The 20,828-nt window shown below is 46.6% G+C and overlaps 1 protein-coding gene across 4 annotated transcripts in view; it reads right to left on the bottom strand.

Annotated features, from left to right (window-relative positions):
• Positions 1–4,786: 4,786 nt before the first annotated feature.
• Mtus2 (microtubule associated scaffold protein 2) overlaps positions 4,787–20,828 on the bottom strand; it is a 567,575-nt gene continuing 551,533 nt past the window's right edge. For all 4 annotated transcript variants that reach the window (XM_048800772.1, XM_048800774.1, XM_048800773.1 and 1 more), the window contains 6 exons: positions 17,147–17,252; positions 13,339–13,412; positions 10,111–10,209; positions 8,960–9,079; positions 7,404–7,501; positions 4,787–5,586 (listed from right to left, as the gene is read on the bottom strand). In XM_048800772.1, coding sequence (XP_048656729.1) covers positions 5,373–5,586; positions 7,404–7,501; positions 8,960–9,079; positions 10,111–10,209; positions 13,339–13,412; positions 17,147–17,252 — 711 coding nt within the window. In that variant the 3' untranslated portion in view covers positions 4,787–5,372. The remainder of the gene's footprint in view (positions 5,587–7,403; positions 7,502–8,959; positions 9,080–10,110; positions 10,210–13,338; positions 13,413–17,146; positions 17,253–20,828) is intronic.

The raw sequence follows: 20,828 nt of genomic DNA, 5'->3' as shown, positions 1-20,828 counted from the left end.
CTGCCACCTAGTGGTTGCTGCTGGGTGCTGCAAGGCAGCCTGGAAAGATGCTTCAGTTTTTCAGCAATTTCTTAGACTAGGGCTCCATAAGACCCTGTGCAGCCATTCCAGTCTGCAGTACCAAGGGAACTTCACCTAGGCAAACCTTTCCTCATGTAGTTCGATTGTGAGATGCTTCTGGTGAATCAAAAGCTGTCCCCCAAATTAGCTCAGCATTCCAGGTAACCAGGAATCCTATGGAACTCTAGCCCAGGGAACTCCCCTAGCCTTTCAGACCCTTCAGTCACCCCAGATCTGGGCAGAATCTGGGGCTGCAAAGGGGAGGATTGGAACCAACTGTAGATAAGCATGTCTGCCCCCCCAAAGGGATTTGTTTAGTTTTACAAGCCATACATATAGCTGTAAAAAAATACAATGTGAAAAAAAAAATCTTCAGAATAAAACAGTGTCTTTGCTACTGGAAAGAACAGCCCCAGCAAACTCCTTGGCCTCTCAGCAAGGCCAAACCCCTAATCCCAGAGGACTGAGGATGAGTAGGGAAGTGGGCAGGAACCATGCTGCGGGGTAGGGGGCAACTGCCAGCAATACTTTTAAACTCTGCACAATAAGAGTGTGTTCTTCCACTAGCACGGTGGGGGAGGTGGGAAACTAAAGACTGCTCCCTGATACATTCATTTGGGTGCAGAAAAATAAGCAGTCACTAGGCAGAGACAGCAGCTGTGTTACAGGACTTGCTCAGGTGTCTGTGTGATACATGCCCAAGAGGAAGAAGGGGGTCACACACACAGGTGTTCAGAGATACAGAGCATTCCTACCCCACTGGAAACACTTCCAGACACAGCGAGGAAGCAAATGGATGGCATCTCCATGCTGAGATGGGAATGACAGAACTTGGCATTCAGAAGCCCCAGGTGTCTATCACTGTTTTGTTTTTATGAGGTCTGGGTCAAGAGGTTTCAGAGAAGCAAACTGGCTTTTTAAAAGATATTTGGCAAATGCAATTTAAGTGAATTAATTCTTCCTGTCTTAACAACCAGAATGGCTTGCCACTATTCAGTGATGGTGGTGCTGTGATGGTAATGGTGGTAATGGTGGTGTGGTGGTAGCCATGGTGATAGTGGTAGTGCTGCTGATGGTGGTGGTGGTGGTGATGGTGGTGCTGGTGATGATGGTATGGTGGATAGTGGTGATGGTGGTGGTGCTGTTGGTGATGTTGATGGTGGTGATGGTGTTGGTGGTGCTAGTGGTGGTGGTGCTGTTTGGTGATGGATAGTGGTCATGGTGGTAGTGGTATGTGTGAGTGTGTGTGTGTGTGTGTGTGTGTGTGTGTGTGTGTGTGTTTAAATAAATGATGCAGACTCAGGAGCAAGCAGGATCCTCACCTTCTGGTCACCATGAATGAGAGGACAAGTCATTCAATGTTTGATGCCCATGCACTGATGAAGCACCAGCTTTGCAGATGACCTTCAACTGTGCCTGCGGATGGGAAGCCATTCGACTCCTGGGTTCCTCCTGCATTTAACTCCTCCCTAGCAGCTCTGAGATGATACAAGACTCTAATATAGGATAGCCAAACTCTCCCAGGCTTCTTGGTACAAGGAAGGTGACAAATATTGGGTTGATTTCAGGGGTCTCCTCTGCCTGCTCTACATCAGCCACAGGAGGGGATAGTGTTTTCTCTGCAGACAGGACAGAGTCCATGCTAATCTCATTTCCTGCCCATGCCAAGGATGAGTCACCACTTGGCTCCTTTGTTAAGTGGAGTTGCTGACATCTGCTTCATTTACTGCACAGGGATGGGGCAAGGACAATGGTAGGCAGCTACTGTAAAAGTGTGAGGCACCCAACTTGCCCCAGAAGAAACTAGGTGGGGACATGTTGACAAATAAAGCATTAATCCATAGGAGGTCACCATCGATGATCTGGGAAGCACAGGTGATCTGAGGGGGGTCCTTAGGTATTTCTCATGAGGACAGGAAGTGGCTTGAAATGTGTCCTTTACACTGGGACTCTTCAGTGCTGTTTGACAATGTTGTGCAACACTTGTTCATGAGGCAGGCTTGCTGAGGTCTCCCCAAAGTAGCTGGCACTCCCACGTGCTCTAAAACCACCACAGGGAACTGGCAAACCGAGCTGCCAACTGGACACTCCAGGGTCAGGCCTGGTGGCCAAACCTGCCATACCCCCAAGTGGCAGGATGGAGGAAAGGAGAACTTTTAGGTTGGAATGAGTGGACATGTCCCAGTTGCACTTGGTGTTACAGAGAGAGTCACCAAGATTCCCAGCATCCTGTCCCCCATTGTCAGTGTAGACACCTAACAGGAGGGCCCAAGACAGGGGATACAAATACAAATGGACAGAATGTAAGGCAGTTCGAGCTCTCTTTGGAGTAGAAACATCCTCATCCAGGTCTGAATTTTAAATAAATGGTGAGGGGTTTCACTCCATCTTTTGTGTCCTCTTTCTAGCCAATTCCGATTCAAGCCATCTGGGTAGAGCAGAGCCATGCAACTCCCTAAGTCCACAGCATGGGCTGCCAAAGGCCCTGGACTGGAAGAGTGGATGCAGGGACCTGCTGAGTCTGGGGACAGGGGAGTCTCTAGATTTCTCTCATGACACTCTGCTGACCCTGGCACGCACATAGAAAAGGAACCCCACCTGCGAAACACCTCCCTTGCCTCCTGCCTGGGATCCCCAGCCTGAGAGGGACAGGTCTCCAGTTACATCAAGTGGATATCACAGAAGGTCCCTCAAGTTCGTTTTAATAGGCTTTAGATTTAAACACAAATATGCAACACAGAAACTGGAGGGACAGGAAGAGGAATGTTGTGGCCCCATTAAACTAATCCCAGAGAATGCAAGCCCCAGCCCCACCCCATCATGACATCCAGCCAGAACCTCTTTGTCCCAGCCTGTGGCAAACAGTCAGTGGGGACAGGGCCGGACAGGTCTCCCAACCCCCTGAAGAGACCAGTGCTGTTGGGCAGGTCTGTCTGCAGTAGGTGGGGACACTGCGGCATCTACATGAGGACACAGCACCCCAGCCTGGGAGGCAGATTTCCATGTCAAGAGAGGTCCAAATCCTAATGGTGTGGGGTATAGGTATTAAGGAGGAGGCATGGCTGCTACTGCTGCCTGTGTTTTGGGGAGCAGTAATGGCTCAGATGAGGAGCCATATGTGATGGGTGTTGGTGATGAAGAAATTAAGCCAGGGCCGTGTGGAAATGAGCTCGGAGCCCGGGGCCGGGCTGCTTAGAGCACAACTCTAGTCCACCTAGTAAGGGATTCCTTAGTTCTAACATTGCTACGACTTTGACCGCAACAGCCTAACACTGTACCACATTCTAGCATCACACACTGAAGTCTGTATTGCTGTGTAACTGCTTTTAGCATGTGCGGTTATGGAAGCGGTTCCTAATTCGGAGAGCTAAGCTGAATTTGTGTCGGCAGGTTGTGCCTGCTGAAAGAATAAAGATTGTGTGTTTAGTCAACGTGGCATGATCTACTCTACTGGAATGCCCAACTCAATACCACAGATCATGCAAAGCCACTAAAGGGAAAAGAACTGTTTCTCCACGGAGAAGCTACTGTGTGTGTCCCCAGAATGGGCAAAACCCTTGGAAGTTCGCTAGAAACGAGGTATGCCTGAGGCCAAGAAGCCCAACTTGGAGCGGTGTGAGGCATATATACCACGTCTGCCTCCAGGTCAGCCACATGTGTGACACTGGGCAAGCCAGCCCTTCCATGGGCCATTTCTTCCTGCTCAGTGGCTCTTCTCGTCATGGGCATGTTAGAAGGTAGACCTGGGCTCAGGACAACTTTGAGGGCTTTGGGGAGAAAAGTGCAGGGTCTTTGTCACAGGGAACAAAGGCATTGTTATCATCACCATATTGACTGTTTAAACTACTTCTTTCTTTTGTGTATCATGCTCCTAATCGTCCACAGCACTACATGAATATCTTTCACATTCTAATTCTACCATTTCAGAGACAATGGCCAGTCCAGTAGCCGAGGACTGCTGGCTGGCTGTTTCACTGGGCTTCTCTGTTTGGGAGATCCTTCTGGTCCTAGGTTAGGACCACGGTCAGATACAGAATTGCTCAATCATCCGGGAGAAAGTACAGCTGGGTTTCAGGGAGATCATGTGATGATCTAGCACCTCTTAGACAGTTTGGTTTTCTGGAAGTCCCTGCTAGAACCCCTGAGCCATCTCAATGTGAATGATGGGATTGAGATACAGAACCAAATTGAAATGGGGTTGCCTAGGAAATGCAGGCCTGAGGGTCAGATTTCAATGAGTTGACTGTTCACAGCATCCTTTAGAGCTGTAATGGAATGAGGAGGATGCTTTTCTATTCTGTGCCTGGTCAAATATGGATCCATCAGCAGTATTCCTTCATGAGGATAGGACACGAATGGTCTTGGTCATCTCCAAGGTCATGTCCAAGGTCTCACCCTCACTCTACAAGGTCATGCTCCTCCATGTATTTTTTTTTTTTTTGAGGGTACACTAATAGCTTATGACCAATTCCAAGATGCCATTTAGGAAAAAAAGCAAAACTTGTGTCACAAGACTGTATAGATGAGTCACTGTCATGAGTAACATTGGCAAAACTTTTCAACCCCCTTGGGGCTTCCCACTGTTATCCCTCATCCACTCACAACTGGAGGATTTGTAACTAAAACTTGCAGATGGAATAGTAGTGACCTCACTCATGTTGACTATGAAGCCAATTGTTCCAAAGGCAGTTATCATTCACAAATCGCTGGTGTTTGTGTTAGAGTACCACTTGGTGGTAGATCAAAAGGCGCTTCTTCTCTGTTTCTTTTTTTTTTTTTTCCTTTTTCTATTTTGGGTAGAAATATTCCTAGGAAGCTGGATAGAAATGCATTTTCATTTCCCAATAATTCTTAGGCACAAGTTAGAAAACTGCTGACCTTCACTAAAATATGTCAGCAAATCACGTTATAAAAAATGCAATTCAGAACCGCTGCATGTGTATATACGTATATCTAAATATACACACATATCGGTGCAGTACACAATGATTATTCAATGTATATTCAAAATTGAGCTATTTGAAACTAACCTGAAATTCTGCAGTGAAAGTTCATCACTCAAGAACAATTGGAGTTGTCTTTTGGCTCTAACTATGGTAAAACGTTTTCGCACATCAGACTCTACCGTTTACACCTTCCTAAGCGCCAACACCACGACAGTCTTACACAGGGGTCAGAAGAGGATGCTGCCTAGGATGCATTATGCAGCTACTGAGCATGCGCGCAGGGCGGCCGCCGGCACTTGGCCAGCACATGGTCAGCACTCCCCAGGGTGGACAGAAGCCTGAGCTCCCGAAGGCTGCGTGGTGACGTCATCTGGGCGTGGTGCTGACCCTGGCTGGGGAGGAGGGCCCGGATGAGGAGCCTCGGTAAACCGGGGATGTGGGGGAGAGTTTAATTGGGCTGGTTGGGTCCCCAGTTTGAAGCTTCCAAAGCAGCTCTTCATTGGTTCGGCTCAATCTCTTCTTCTCCTGGGTCTCTTTCTCCACGTATTCCTGGAGATTAGCATTTTCCTCTGACAGCTGTCTGCATGGGGGAGGGAGGTGACAAACAGTTAGGCAGCAAGAAGCTAATGACACTGAACCTGAGGTCAGGGATGGGTGGAGAGCAAGGAGAGGAGGAGGCCATGGCCTTCACGGGGAACAAGGACAGGTCTGCCCCAAGGACCAAGAACTTTGGTTGAAACTTAACTTCCGTCTCCCTGGCTCATTCATTTCCAGAGCCTCTCTGCCAACACCTGATCTGCCCACGTGGCTTCTGGAAGGTTAAGGGTACATACTGGTTGCCCAGTGCCTACAGAAAATAGCAGAGACTGGAGAAGAAAGGAGGGAGGCAGGGTCAGTGCTGGTGTACTGCTGAAAGGCTTGGCGGAGAGTCAGCCTCATGGAGATGGACACTGACCATGCCATGGCACAGGGTGGTGATGGCCTCCAGGCAGCTGGGGGTGCCATGCCCTGGCCTCCCGCCCCAGGCGCGAGCCTTCACCATAGAAACTGTCCACCCTGCTGCAGAAACTGTCTGTGTATCTGTCCACCGCTGGATGGGAAGCCCCAGAGGACAGGGGCCAAGGCTCTGCTTGTTGACTCCCTGGGTTCCCACATGGCACATAATAGATGCTTGGTTAATGTTTGCTGATAAAGGATGCTGGATGAAATACGATTATGCTTTTTGTGCCTTCCCTCATGAAGACTGAGGTGCTGGTTTGTTGTATGTTTTACAAATTGGTAGCACTTTTGGGGAACTGACAGGGGAAAGTACATGTGCACCTGACAGTTGGACAGACTGAAGCCCTCTAGGACAAAGCCTGCATTTGCTCTTCTGATGAGGGTGACTTGCACATTCCTGGAGGGCAGTGCCTCTCTGACACTTCCTCCCACTCTCAGCCTGTGTCTGCAGGAAGGCAGATGAGACAGCCCACCTATAGCCTAGGGCTTGGGGACCCACAGGACAAGGACACTGTGACCTGCACCCTACCTACAGTCTTTTGTGTGCCTCTGAAGTGAGAACCAAGAGGCAGCATCAGGGGTTCAGTTGCAGAGCCAATGGCTGTGTGCGTGTGTGTCTGCATTTGTGCAAGAGCATGTGTGAGTGGGTGTGAGGTTAATGTGTGACTGAGGGTAGAGTGTGAGTGTGTGTGAGCAGGAGGGCAGGTGAGTGTGCCCAGTGTGTGTATATGTGAGTGTATGTGGGTGTTTGTACGAGCATGCCCTGTCTAGTGTATGTGCACAGGAGGACACACCATAGGTGCACCAAGGAGCCCAGGTCGGTAGAGTGGGCAAGGCTTCCGGCCTGAGTCTCACCAAGGTGGCTCAGTCCTGTGGATGAAAGAGCCTCAGCAGGCCCCAAAGCAAAATCCTGCCTCGGCCCATCTGCACTATGGGAGTGAGGAACCCATCCCCTTCCTTCTAAGTGAGGGCTCCCCAGATCAGATCCTGCAGGGATAGGCAGGACTGAGATGGAAAAGGAAGATTCTGGAAGCCAGGAGGAGTAGGACGGTTGGTTCTCTTCTGCCTGGGAACACTCTACTGCTGTTTTTCTCTCAATCTCCTACAGAAACAAATCTCTTGACCTCCCAGTGCTGGTGGTGGCCCCTGCCACCTGCTTTTGCCAATTGTTCTCATTTCTCTTGGTGCGGGGGGGCATTGCTCCCCAGCTTCCCCTCCAGGTTTTAGGCTAGAGGGTCACAGCTACGTGTTTTGTTTTGTTTTTCTGCTCATATGGGAAATGCTAAAAGACTACACAAGGAATCTTCGAAGCTCAGAGCAAGGCAAATTAGATGAGAAGATGCTTAAGGGAAAGGCCATTTTGAGGGTGACATATGATCTGTAAGCCCAGACTCCTACCTGGTGACAACTGTGTTCTGGTCAATCCTTGCTTTAAGGTCTTCATTCTGTTGTTGGAGGACTTGGATCTTTTCTTCCAGAATAATGTTCTTTTCTGCCTATAATGGAGACAGTATATAAGACAGTTTCAGCAAGGTATGCAATAAACCAGTACCCGCTGCTTCTGGGCACTGGAGAATTATCAAGAGCAAAATTTTGCAAACTGCCCTTTACAATGCACTCGTGGGTTGTAAAATCAGGTTAGAGGGATGTGATCAGCATTTTTGTTTTAAACAAAATAAAACAGAGTAGAAAAATGCCAGAGTATGTAGTAAAAGTAAGCACTGTTGTCTGTGTCGTGGATATAAATTTTTTTATTTTGTATATATTATGTATATATGTGTACTGGGCTCTGTGTAAATATATTTCTTAGAGTGAGTGTCCCAGGCTACTGTCATTGTCAAATACAAATGGTGGCTAGCACTAGGACCTAATGTGACCAGTGGGTCTTATAGTTCTTCCCAAAGGGTCAACTCTACTGCATCAGTGTCCCTGGCCAGGTAAGCACACACTATCCCATAGAGACTCTTGTGAATTCATGGAAGTACAAACGATATGAATGTTTTTTTTTTTTTTCCTATTGGGGTCAAGGGCAGCCAGGAACACGAAGCCCAAGATCAGCTTGGCACATTATCAGAGAATCCCACCAGCCCATGGTTGTATTTCCCCCACAATTTATGACATTTTTGCTGTCAGTGTGTCCCCCAGGGCCTGAGACCTAGTCTTGTGCAGTTTCATTCTAGAATGATTTAGAAATAAATTATATTTCGAAAGAATGGACATGTTCACTGTTCATGTAGTTAATCTTTCAAGAAAATTGTCACTTGCCCATGATGAGGGCTTTGGAACCCTCGCCATAGGACTGGCCTCTGTCCCTAATCTTTAGCAAGGGACCCCACCTGACCCTCAACTTTGCTCCCAGGAAGGGGGGAAGTGAGCAAATCAATTCATTTGCCTGGAAAGATTTCTGAAATGAGATGTGGTGCCTGCCTGCAGAGAGCTGGAACACGGTTCAGGACAGTCAGACTAACTCCGTGGCTGGTGCAAGGCCCAGGACAGACAACCCAGCCCGGAGGAGGAAGATGGCTGTTGCTCCCAGTGTGGCCCGTCCCCACACAAGCCAGGCCACACAGCAGCAGCAGGAGTGGGAAAACAAATGAATTGCACGGCACTGGGCACACGTTCGTGATAGATGCTCCTTCGTGCTGGCTCACCAGTCACACATCCTTCAGGGATGAGGGAGGACCTGGCACTTACACAGGAAACCAGAGTAGAGAAGAGACAGGCAACGAGGAAGCCTCAGAGATGGACAAAGTCAGGCCACCTCTGCGACTCCTCATCAGAACCCTGGGCCTCCTGAGAATGGCCTCTGGGCTCAGCTATGGAATTTCCTGCTCACATGTGAACAATAGGCAGGGAAGGGGCACGTCTGGCTGAACACCGTCAATGTTGAGGACATCAGTGACAACAGCAGGAAAATCACAGCAGTCTGTCTCCCAAGCAAGTCACCAACTCACCAGCTTTTCCAGCTCAATAATCTTCTTTTCCTGCTGGTGTATTTGCTGATTCTTCATCTCTAACACCTGCTTCAGGCTCTTCATGTCTTCCTCCAAGTGCTGATAAGGGGCCAGTGCAATCTACAGGGGCAAAGAGCCAGGAGCTGTGGGCCAGGGTCCCCAGCAAAACCTAGCATGACTCTCGGCTGTGAATCCAGCCAGATGTGGCCTGTAACAAGCTCTCTGGTGGGCAGCTGCAGCACCAGCTAGAGAGCCAGCCAGGAGGCTCACAGCCTCCCCAGCTAAGGTGCCCTGCTAGCTTCCCGCTGAGAACTCTCCTGAAAACCCAGCTCTGGGTGGTGGGGAGCTGTGAGACACGGCCATCGACATGGCCATCATCCACTAAAAAGTCTGGATACTAGAATGGCTGGATGCTGCCACCACCCCCAGAAGGAGACTCATGGTGCAAAAAGAATCCAACGCTGCCTTTGAACATGCTCCTAGACACCTTGATTCACCAGGCAACCGGGGACCTTGTGGATGCCACGTGAGCCCATGGCGAGGTCTTGCCCTCATACATGGGAAAAAACCAAAGTGGCTTAAAAAGCAGAAAATTCATTTAAGAAAAAGACATGTTAGAGCAGGGTTCAGGGATGCAAGCAATAAAAACCCAGGACAACTGCAAAATCTGAATTTCAGACAAACAACATGAAAAAATGTTTTAGTGTATTTCATGGGAGATACTTATCTTCAAAACATCACCTACCTTTGTTCAGATTTAACTGGGTGCTGTGCATTTCTGCTGTCAGCACTACACTAGAGGGAAGGGGGTTTCTAGGTTTTCTGGAAAAAGCTTCCCTCAATTCATGCCTCAGCTGGTGTCCTGGGGCCAGCCTCAAGAGGCTTGGGGTGGAGTGTCTAGACTGTTCCTATCACAGGAGCCTAGGGACCCTGTCTGGGGGGTGCTTTGGGATTTGGTAAAAAATGACAGGTTGATGGAGAAGCCCACAGCTGTGGCCTGTCTCAGGGGACAGGCGCTGGCAGGCATTGTTTAAGCCTCGCAGGGAGGTTGTGATCAGCTGTCACTTTGGCAGCAGATCAGCACAGAAGCCTCGTCCTTGGGCTGGACACCAGGCCTCCAAGGTGCTGGGAGCCTGGACAGCAGTGACTACCTCCAGCTGCTCTTCGGTGTTTTTCCTCAAAGCCTCCTCGAAGCGATGGGCTCGGTCCCGCAGAGACTGGCTCTGGAAGGTCAGTGTGTCCACCTGGTCCTGCAAGTAAATAACGTCCCTGTGCAGTTAGTCTATCGCAAAGCATTGTTCTCGGTTATAAAGCTGAAGTTGGAAACCTTCGCACCCTCCTGGGCTTCCTTCTCTGCCCTGAGACCCCTCCCACCACCACCACCAAGACCTCTAATTGCTGACTTGGCATTTGAGCAAGTCCGGCCTATTCATGTCCCTGGACCCATGAACTCTGCCCTTCCTGCTCCCTCCACCCAGGCTCAGGCACCTCGGTGGCTCCTTCCTAGCCCCAGAACTCCTTGGTTGCTCTCTTGCCTGCAGGCCACAGTCAGGCTGCCCTTGTAGCACACAGACCTGAACCTGCTGTCCCACTAGCTGCACCTCCACTGTCCTCAAGGTGAATGTACCTTCCTCATACAGATCAGAGCCAGCCGGGTTCTAGACCTCACATTCCACCTTCCCTATTGCCGGCACCTTCCTCTGCCCGTTCCCTCTCATCCCCTCCTCAATTCTGGGCCCCAGCTGACCTTCTGGGCTCAGGGCTGGGTAGCAGGTCCCCAGTACAAGTCACTCTATGAGCCGAGCCACCCAGCATGTCCTACCTTCTCCCCACTAGAGTGACACTCCCAGTCCCCAGCACATGCCAGCCACAGGCAGCTTTCTATGTATATATTGAAGGAACAAAGGTGTGTTTGAGGAGTCACTGAGCCCCTTCCCCAGCTCCCAGGGCAGAGGAAACTACACTGACCCCTCCCCACCCAGCCTCAGCTGTGGGCCTCATCACCATGGAGTGAAGGACGCTGGACAGTGACTTTCTTATGATGCTTAAGGACAGCCTCATTCTTCTGGCTCACTCAGGCTGAGTATTCCAAAGTCCTCCACCCCAGGACTCCATTTCTGTACTACTAAAGCACAGGGACTAGGGTCTCCCATGAACTCCTCTGGCAAGAGAAATGGCCTCATCCCCCCAACTAGTAGGAGCAGGTACTTTAAATTCTGTAACTCCACACAGGGACTCTAGTATCAAGGTCTGCTTCCTTCCTTCATCCTGGCAGATGCTCTGGTTTGCAAACATCCCTGGGCGGGTTCCTTTTTCCTCTTTCTTTCCTTTTTTCTTTCTTCCAGTTACTTGCATTTCCTTTTGAAGAAATAAAAGTCCCCACGGTACCATTAAATGCAAATGCTCGTACATTAGGGCAATAGAGTTGTCAGTGGGAGTTTGTATGCACTTGACAAGCGCAGGGAAATCACCGCTGAGGGCGGCCCCGCGGGGCTCAGCGCAGGTCCACTGTGCTGCTGCGGCTGCCTTCCAGAATGTGCCTATAAAAATGTCTGCACGGCCACCTGAGGCTCACCCCACACCTCGTCAGAGCTGTCCAAGGAAGCATTTCCTTTCACCTCTTCCTCCTCATTAAAAAGCCAAACATCAGACAATTACCACCCAGGATGGATCTAAAATACCAAACTGATTTTTCTGACTTGTTCACCATTATTCAAAACAGACCCACAGGGACAGAACAGTGCTGCAGTAATCAGACAAGACAGGCTGATTCTCAACTTGGGTTTGCTACTTTATGTCAGGCTGAGACACAAAGACCCAGTTGGTGGCCCTACCCAGCATGGACCACTCACAAGTCAACAGATGGCATGATAACAATAGTGATGATAATCATAAATGTCACAGCGGTTGCAGCTATTGTCATAGCAAGAGCTGCTACTTATTAGCACTTGGCACAAGCCAAGGTAGTGCTACTCACTTTCCACACATTATTTCCCTTAATCTGCCCACACGTTGAGAGAGGTACTGCTGTCATCTCCATTTCACAGGAGAGTAAACTAACTTTACAGAAGTTTATGTAATTGTCAAAGACCTCAAAGCTAGTAAAGACAGGCCAGAAAAGTCTTAAACCCAAAGCTCAAAATCTGTAACTGCCCAAACTAGCTATTTCTCTAGCAGCCAGTAGCCCAAGGAAGTTGGCTGTAGCAACTCCATATACCTTGTACTGAATCGTCTTCAGCCCAGATGGATTATGCTGAGAGAAGAGCTATGACCAAAATATGCAGAATTTATGACCATTTGATGTTAGTGGCAGAGGAAAGATGAAATGATGAAACAAAACTGGGTCCCTGTGAGTGTTTATGTGTGTGTGTGTGTGTGGTTCTGGGGATGGAACCCAGGGCCCTGCGCATGTGAGGCAAGCTCTGTCACTGAGCTATACCCCCACCCCCTAAAGTTTTCCAATAGTGCACTCCATAGCTGTGACACTGATATCTCCACAACCCTGGGTGCTTTGCTTTTCTGGGCAGGGGAGCATCTATATAATGTATACTGCCAAGGAAAAGGGACCCCACATGGAAGAAGCAAAATTCCTGCTTATATATTAGTTATGGGGATCATCTTCCATGATTTCTAGGTACAAGTCTCCCTAATATTTAGAAAAATAATCTTTTTATGGTCAGACTTTCTCCACTTGGAAATGAAACTGGTTCCCCCAACCCACTGCCCTGCCCCTGCCCCTGCCCCTTGCTTGCGTGGCAGCAATTCCTTAGGGCTGGGACTGTCACTGGCCTCTCACAGAAGCAGCTGGCCTGGGCCTCTGGAAGGTAGAAGGGAGGTGCACGTGACCTGGGAGACCTGCTGTTCCCCTGGAGACCAACGGGAAGCCAGGCAGCTTCTCTGACATTCTCTTTAGGTGGCAGTAAGAGGCAGAAGGGGCATTTTTCATCTCGCCAACCTCCAGGTGACTGAAGTCTCTTTTAAAATACCCAGAGTGTAATCCATGAATCAACCTTGCAGCTCCCCTTGCACCACTGCCCCTGCCTAGAACGTTCTCTTCCTTGTGTGCGTCCTTTCTTCAGACACAGCTTAGTTACCCATCTGTCTCCAGTTACAGCACTTCTGTGGCGCTCACCCACTGTGTTCCTCATTTGGAGCAATTATGTGTTACCTTTTGTGGCTGTCTGATACTATTTGTGTCACAGCTCTCTTACCACCAATTCCTAAAGGGCTGAGAATATGTCTTATTTACCTGTATATTCTAGTGTTTAAATCAGGATCTAGTATTTAGTTGGTGCTGGATAAATGTTTGTGAGTAGAAATGCTGCAGCTGCTGCTCCTGCTGCGTTGGTATCAGTTAAGAAGATCAAGGAAACACTAACCTGTAATGACAGCCGCAGCTTTTCAAAATTTTCTTCTAATTCCTTTTTCTCAAGTTCATGGGTAGATATCAATTCTGGAGTGAAGACATTGTTGATATCAAATTATTACGTTGGTTTTTCTTTTGAAAAGGATAGAACAAGGCTCTGGGCCAACTAAGGCTAATAACTTTAGGTAAATAAATAAATCCTGGATATAACAGATTTAAGGCTAAAGAGTCTTTTACTCCAGCTTGTATGTGATGACCAGGTTGCAATGTAAAAGAAATAGAGCAGGAAGGAAGGAGGGGCAGGAGAGAAAAAAGGGGAAGAGGAAAGAGGGAGAATCAGAGCACATGTATGCACTTGTGCTCTCGCACAGGTCCACATCCATGTCCACATACACACGTACACACACACACACACACACACACACACACACACACCATCTGCATCCTGTGGCACAACCAGCCGGGCCAGGTCAGATCCTTTGTTCCCAGTGCTCATCAATCCTTTCACTTTTCCTAATGGTAAAACAACTGGGTACTTCACATTAGATGCCCATTTTCTCCCCATCACAGGACTTTTCTGGGGACTGGGGAAGGAGCTTTCTAAGGAAAGTGGTCCTGCAGAATAGCTGTCCTGCCAGCCTTGCTGGAGAATGGACGGCATGGATGGGACCTGTGCCGGGTCTACAAGGACCCTTTGGTGGCCTCTGGGCCACACTCAGAACTACAGACCCTGAGAATTTGCATGAGCCAAGATCCAGTGTGAAGATACTTGGTCAGAATGAAAGACTAATCAAACTGGTTCCTCTTGGAGGGTTTGCAGCAATTCTGTTCCATGAAATGTGTCATCCCAGAAGTAATTTGCAAGTTAGGCAGAAAGAAATGTCATGTAGGAGTTATTAAGCAAATGGATTCTATTTTCCTCCAGATGGGAAGAGACTTATTAGCTGGGTGAAGCCCATTTCATTCTGGCTATACAAGCAATTTATTTTCATGTTAATAACAAGAGAGAGGAAAGGTCATTAATCAGACCGGATCATATGCTTAGAATAGGTGAGTACTGGAGACCAGCAATTACCATTTTGGCTGGCATGAACTGCAATTAGGAAAAACTCTGTGGTTTCCATTGATCCAAATCTTTTAACTAATGGTGGTAAGGGTTGCTAAGAAATCTAGTTGCCATAGCTGAAATTTGCATTTGGGGAAAAAAAAAAGAGTTTATGCTGATTTCTCTGACATAAAACCAAGTAGCCTTCTGGTCTACCTGTCTTTGTGTAAATGATTAGTTAAGAGTCATTGAGGCTCTACTTGGTGTACAACCAGAGAGATGAAAAATTGCATATGAAAAATCTGTAATGTGTAGGTGTAGTATGAATTGTAATGCATTCTGCTGTCATATACAACAAATTAAAATTTAAAAAAGAGGCATTGAGGGCATCATTCTAAGCATAATAATGATAATTTTAGCTATTATTACATATACCCACATTTGTCTTCACATTAGATAATTCAAAGGCCTTGGATGTGATGTCTAAATAAGATTTCATGTGTGAGAAAAAAATATACCAGGTTTATTTATGTGAAATCCACAAACAAAAGACAACATAATATCATTGATTAGCACACCATTTGCATTCATATTTCCTTTCCTGAGATCAGGTTTCTATGGTGCGATGATGGACATTTTCAGACGACCCTAAAACCCCAGGGGAAAAGGAAATCCAGCATCTATTCTGAAGATGACACAAACATTGCTTCTTACATAATATGTGTCCCCATATTGTAGTTCTTTATTTCACGACAATCGGTCCTATCTTAATACTGTGCTGTAGAACAATGGTTCTCAAATCTTGCTGCATGTTAGAATCACCTGAGGAGTTTTAGGAAATCCTGATGCGGAACCTAACACCAATTACATTGGAATCTCTGAGGGGATTGGATGTGCTGTTTGTTTTAACTCTCCAAGTTGTTCTAATGTGCAGTCAACCACAGGGACTAGTACTCCAAGGACACAAGTAATATATTTAACTAGTTCTCGGAAAATTATTCTTTCTTGCCTCCAGCGTGGACTTTTTCACTTACTAATAGTTCCCAGAGGTGGTGGGGCTGGCACTTGAGGGAGGCAATAACACGAAATGGATTACTGCACTGTGGGTTTTGTTGTTTACTAAGAATATTTTAAGAATAAAAACTTCTGATGTTCATTCTCAGATTTTAAAAACATTATTAATCCATTGTTAAATTTCATTGTTTTTAATATATACTTTTAACAACCAGCTCTACTGAGGGAAAAATTAAAAGACAGGGAAATTAAAAAAAAAGTTGCATATATGAATATAAATGCATTTGAAAGTGTAAAAAGCTTCTTATTTCCCAAAGGAAAATCCAAGTAGAATCTACTAATGTTGTTTTTATGGCTTGCATAAAATCTTATCCAAATTACATTCATCTGTTTTTTGTTACTCTAATGAAATACCTGAGGCAGGTTTCTTTTATAAAGAAAAAAAGTTTTCTGTAGCTTACAGTTCAGAAGATTTAAAGGCAAGGTGCTAACATCAGCTCAGATCTAGTGCAGGACTCATGGTGGGAGAATGCTATAGCATCTTGAGTGTCCCCTAAAGATCCATGTGTTAAATGCTTGGTCACCAGGCTGGTGGTAGCAAAATCTTTAAAAAGTAGGGCCCAGTCAGAGGTCTTTAGATATTGGGGATATGTCCTACAAGGAGATTGGGAGACACTTGCCCTCTTCTCCTTCTCCTTTGCTTCCTGGCGATGAGGCAAGTGATTTTGCTCTGCCACACACTCCCATGATGGACTGCCTCACCACAGGCCTAAAACAATGAGGCTAATTGATCTGGATTGCCATCTTTAAAACTCTGACCTGAAACAAAACTTCTCTCTCTTTAAGTTAATTATTTCAGGTAGTTTGTTATAGTGACAGAAAGTTGACTAACACAGAGTACCAGAAGCAGGAGATCACCTCATCGAACAGAAAGTCAGGGTGACTGGGACTCCACAATCCCTTCTGCAGGCATATCTCCAATGATCTAAGGACCTCTTATGAGGTGCCACCTCTTCAAGATTCTATTATCCCTTCTATTGCTACACTGGGGACCAATCCTCTATCACACAAATAAGCCACAACCAAACCACAACACAAAGATAATTCATTTGCAAAAATGTTGAAATAAAGATCTGGGGACTCAACTTATCTATATGGTGGATAGGGACAAGGAGGACAAACTCGGGAGATGCTGCTCTGGCCCTAAGAGCACCACACGTGTGAGGAAAGTGCACCCTCATTGGCATTTCCGCTTGGTTTTATAAGACCATAGCACAAGAGGAAGCCTGAGATTTCTTTGCCTGCTTCAGAAGAGTGGTCCTCAAGTCAGGCTTCATATTAGAATCACCCAAGGAACCATAAGAAATCCTGATGTCCTCACCACAGCCCAGACCAACTACATCAGGATCCCGGGTGTGGGAACAAAGCTGACATGTGTTTTTGTTATAGCTCCCCAGGGGATTTCAGTATTTAGGCAAGGTTAAGAAAATCTGCTCTGGAATAGAGAAATTACCTACATCCTCCCCCCAGCCCCCGCCCAGTGCTAGCGATCAAACCCAGAACATCATGCATACTAGGCAAGTGCTCTACCACTGGTGGACATCCCCACCCCTACCTGAATCCTTCATTTCTATTTCCTCTTTTCACAGGAACCAACACAAAGGATGCACCAGGAAGAAAAAGAAGGAGAGAAGGAAGAGAAGGGCTCCTGCTTGACTTGCACAGCTCCCCCCTCTCTGCTGCATACAAGGCTGGTAGGTACCTTGGACTTTGTGGTCATGGTCATCCTGCAGAATCGCGATGGCAACCGTGTGGTTATTTTCCATCTCCAGAAGAGCAGCCTCATGGCTGGCGGTGATATCTTCCACCTGAAGGGGAGTCACAATACTGGTTACCAGGGAGGTGGGCAGAGGTTGCCAGTGATATCCTCACTGCTAAGAAAACAGAGGTTTGATTCAAGGAGAAGAAAAAAGCCAGTGGCCTCGGACATCAGGTGACATTCACCCTCAACCTCGTGCCAAGGGAGAGTCAGGGTTTGCTGGAGATGTGGCAGTTCCCAGAGTCATGGGGGAATCACTGCTGTAATCTGGCGGTTGGAAGAAAGATGGCGGCTCCACTTGACGATGGCTACCTCATCCAGTTCTTCAGAGCCCTGGTCTGGTTTCTCTTTCCACTCCTATCCCTTCCTTTTGCACCACTCTATGAGGTAAAGATGGAAAAAGAAAAGAAAAGCATCCTCCCTTCAAAATGGAGGGAACTAACATTTACTAAGCTACCTGACTTGGGTTATTCCACTTAACCCTCAGAGCAACTTTATAAATCAATATTTTTATGCACTTTTTACAGATGAGGAACCAGAGGCTTAGAGAGGTATAAAATGTTTTGCCCAAGGGCTAGCAAATGGCGGAGCTCACAGCAGGGTCCAGGTCTGCCTGACCCCAAAGGTGAAGTTCTCTCAAACACACCACTGTGGCCTCTACCCAAGTCAGACCATCAAGTAACACTTTAGATCCCTTCATCAAAGCCTAGATGAGGCCAGCAGATTTACATGTGTTTGCAAGTTCCTAAACATAAGCTTGTCCCCTGTCCCCAGGTGACAATGTGCAGGCAGTCAGGACTTTTAATTTTCACATTTCCTGTTTCTTCAACCCCACCAATTCCTACCCATCATCTTGCCTATCATGTTCACTGATGTTGTGTTTTTAAATCATGGCTATGGTTTTGTTTAACTTCAAATGTAAGACTTACTGGAGTAATGGCATAAAACAACCTCTCCCTAGGATAGCAAATCTCTCCTGGACATAGCACACCATATGTTGTTCATCTGAATTCTTTGAGAGTGACCCACTGCAAAAAAAAAAAATTCCACCGTGGACTGCAACACAGCACACATGTACACACATGCATGCACAACTCCATATCTGAAACCAAACTGTCACAAGATAATACTTCTCCTGGAACTTACAATAATTCGGTTTTAAAACTTTTATTCTATTTTACAGAATGCTAGTTAAAAGCCATTAAACTTATTTCATGACCTAGGAATGTATGAAAAGCTGCCATTTGAAAACCAGAATCAGACAATGTGTCTGGGTCCTGAAGCACTTAGGTGGACTGATTAGGAACCCACTGCTTCTCTCTGGTAATATTCAGCCACCTCTGCAAGAATCTCATTTCTCTGGGGGATAATTCTTATAATTTCTTCTGTGATCTAAAAGGAGGAAGGGCTCTTTACAAGAAGGAAAGCCTGCTTACCAACCCATGAGAGAATTTTCATTTAAAAATGGCTAGATTCCCATTGTGAATCATATAATTTTATGGGAAAAATTTCCTGACTTTCCTCTTAAGGTAAATGAGATTTTTATTCTCTAAAATAGGAAGAATCATTGGATAAAAGCAATAATGGAACCCACAGAATTACCTAGGAAAGCTGTATCTCATTGTGAAAATGAACTTGTTATGCAACAGTTCACTCTTATTTACTGGACATTCTTGATCAAACAATATTTTACTTGAGGCTCAGAGCTATGAATCCACTCAGCAGAAAGGCTGATTACAATGGTATTTAATTGTCCAATTCCTGTTTATATGAGGTTTTAATGGAATCTTTGTCCAAAGCCTTTCAGCCTGTTGGAAAAATAAATCAATGGTTAAATAAAAGGAAAAGGAAATATCATTTCTTTCTGCTCAATTTCAGATGTCATTTAAACACACAGTGTATTCTCCTCTCTGTAGAAACAAGTACCCACACATTATCTGGAGATGTTACAGAGTTCAGTATATAAAATGAAAAATCTTTCATTGGTCCTCACTATGATTCCAATTCACGGAGCTTTCACATGAACCACCAGGTTTCAGAAAAGATGGAAGGACTAAGTTCCAGAAGAATCCATGTGTCCTTGGAGGTGGACATGTCCCAATTGGCAATACCACATTCTGTTTGCGACTAAAATGAATGCCTTTATGGTTTGTTGGAAGACGCGTCTTTGATTTAGTTGTGATGGAAATCCCCATCCAACATATTAGGATGGCGTAAGGGCATGCTATACCCACTGCTGACGCTAGGAGGTGCTTTTACGAATGAAATACTGATAGCCTAAGTCTAAAAGTCCATATGGAATTAGAGGGATGACCAGTATATTTGGAGGGAAACCAGTGACATCCTGTGAGCCCAAAGTTGAACACAGTGATCCTCGCTCTTCGGCAATTTTTATGCACCTTTTTAAAGGAATGTTTATGGTTTTTAAGGAATGTTCCCTCAATGAGGAAGAGATGTTATCCACTATGGGCTATCCCCTCTCCTACCATGGTTTAAATCACTCTGACTTCTCCTCCTATGGCTCCTGGTTCTTTTCTTTCTTTCTTTTAAATTTTATTTTATTTTTTTTTGTAGTTGTAGAGAGACAGCATGCTTTTATTTTATTTGTTTATTTTTATGTGGTGCTGAGGATTGAACCCAGTGCCTCACAGGAGGGCAGCAAGTGCTCCGCTACAGCCCCAGCCCCTCCTGGCTCTTTTCTAGATGACCGGCTCACAGTTATGAAGCAGCCAGTAAGAGTCCCCAGTGTGAGAAGACCTTGAAACCCTCTGAAGGTATTTGAGCAGATTTAGAGAAGTGGGCCAACGGAAACACAAGATGATCTAGCTACACATTGTAAATCAGGGGATCAGAGACAAAGGCACTACTAAACCATTGCCAGCCTACAGCAAGCTTCCTCTGACTGAAGCATCCTTCTCTTTTTGTTAGAACAGTTGGTACAGCCCCCATTAAACCACTGCTGGCCCACCTTCTGCTTTCCTCCACAAAGATGGCACTCTGGACTGCGCCCTGTAGGAGTCTGTCAATTTGCCCATCAAATAGCCCTGCTTGTTCTGAAAACCAGCTATTCGCTGTGACGTGACTCCATTCCCACTGCCCCTTGCTATTCAGCTGGGCTGATTAAAATAGAGCCAAGGGTTGGAAAGCCACCCTGTGCAGTTTACTTCATTTAGCCATTTGCAAAATTTAATTATCTGGGACTTTGGCAATTCACTTAGAGAAGACTTACATTTCAAATAAAGAAGCACGTGCTCTATATTATCTGAGCTTTTATTACTAAACAAAACCAGATTAAACTCCCATTGGTCCTCCTCCCAGACATGTCTCATACTGGAGGAGACAGAGAGGATGCTGGCTTATGCCTGCTCTCTCTGGCGCTCTGCTGATGACTTTCCTTTGCCTGATTACTAGAAGACCCTTCTTCAGTCTTTCCCTGCTATCATCAGCTCAGAGCAGGTGGCTAGCCGTGTGTTCGGGGGCTCCCAGTCCCACTCCATCCCTCTGCTTTTTGCCCTCTCTACAGCCCACCCCATGGGCAGGTGTCCACAGAGGCTCCATCTCCCCTGCAGAGCCTCCTCCTAGCACAGGGAGCTCTAGTGCTAGATGCTGGGGAAGTGAGCCCCCC

Source organism: Marmota marmota, unplaced genomic scaffold (genome assembly GCF_001458135.2).
Source record: "Marmota marmota marmota unplaced genomic scaffold, marMar, whole genome shotgun sequence".
NCBI classification, from domain to species: domain Eukaryota; kingdom Metazoa; phylum Chordata; class Mammalia; order Rodentia; family Sciuridae; genus Marmota; species Marmota marmota.
Note: the sequence above shows the minus strand (reverse complement) of the source record. Positions and strands in the feature narration are given on the sequence as shown.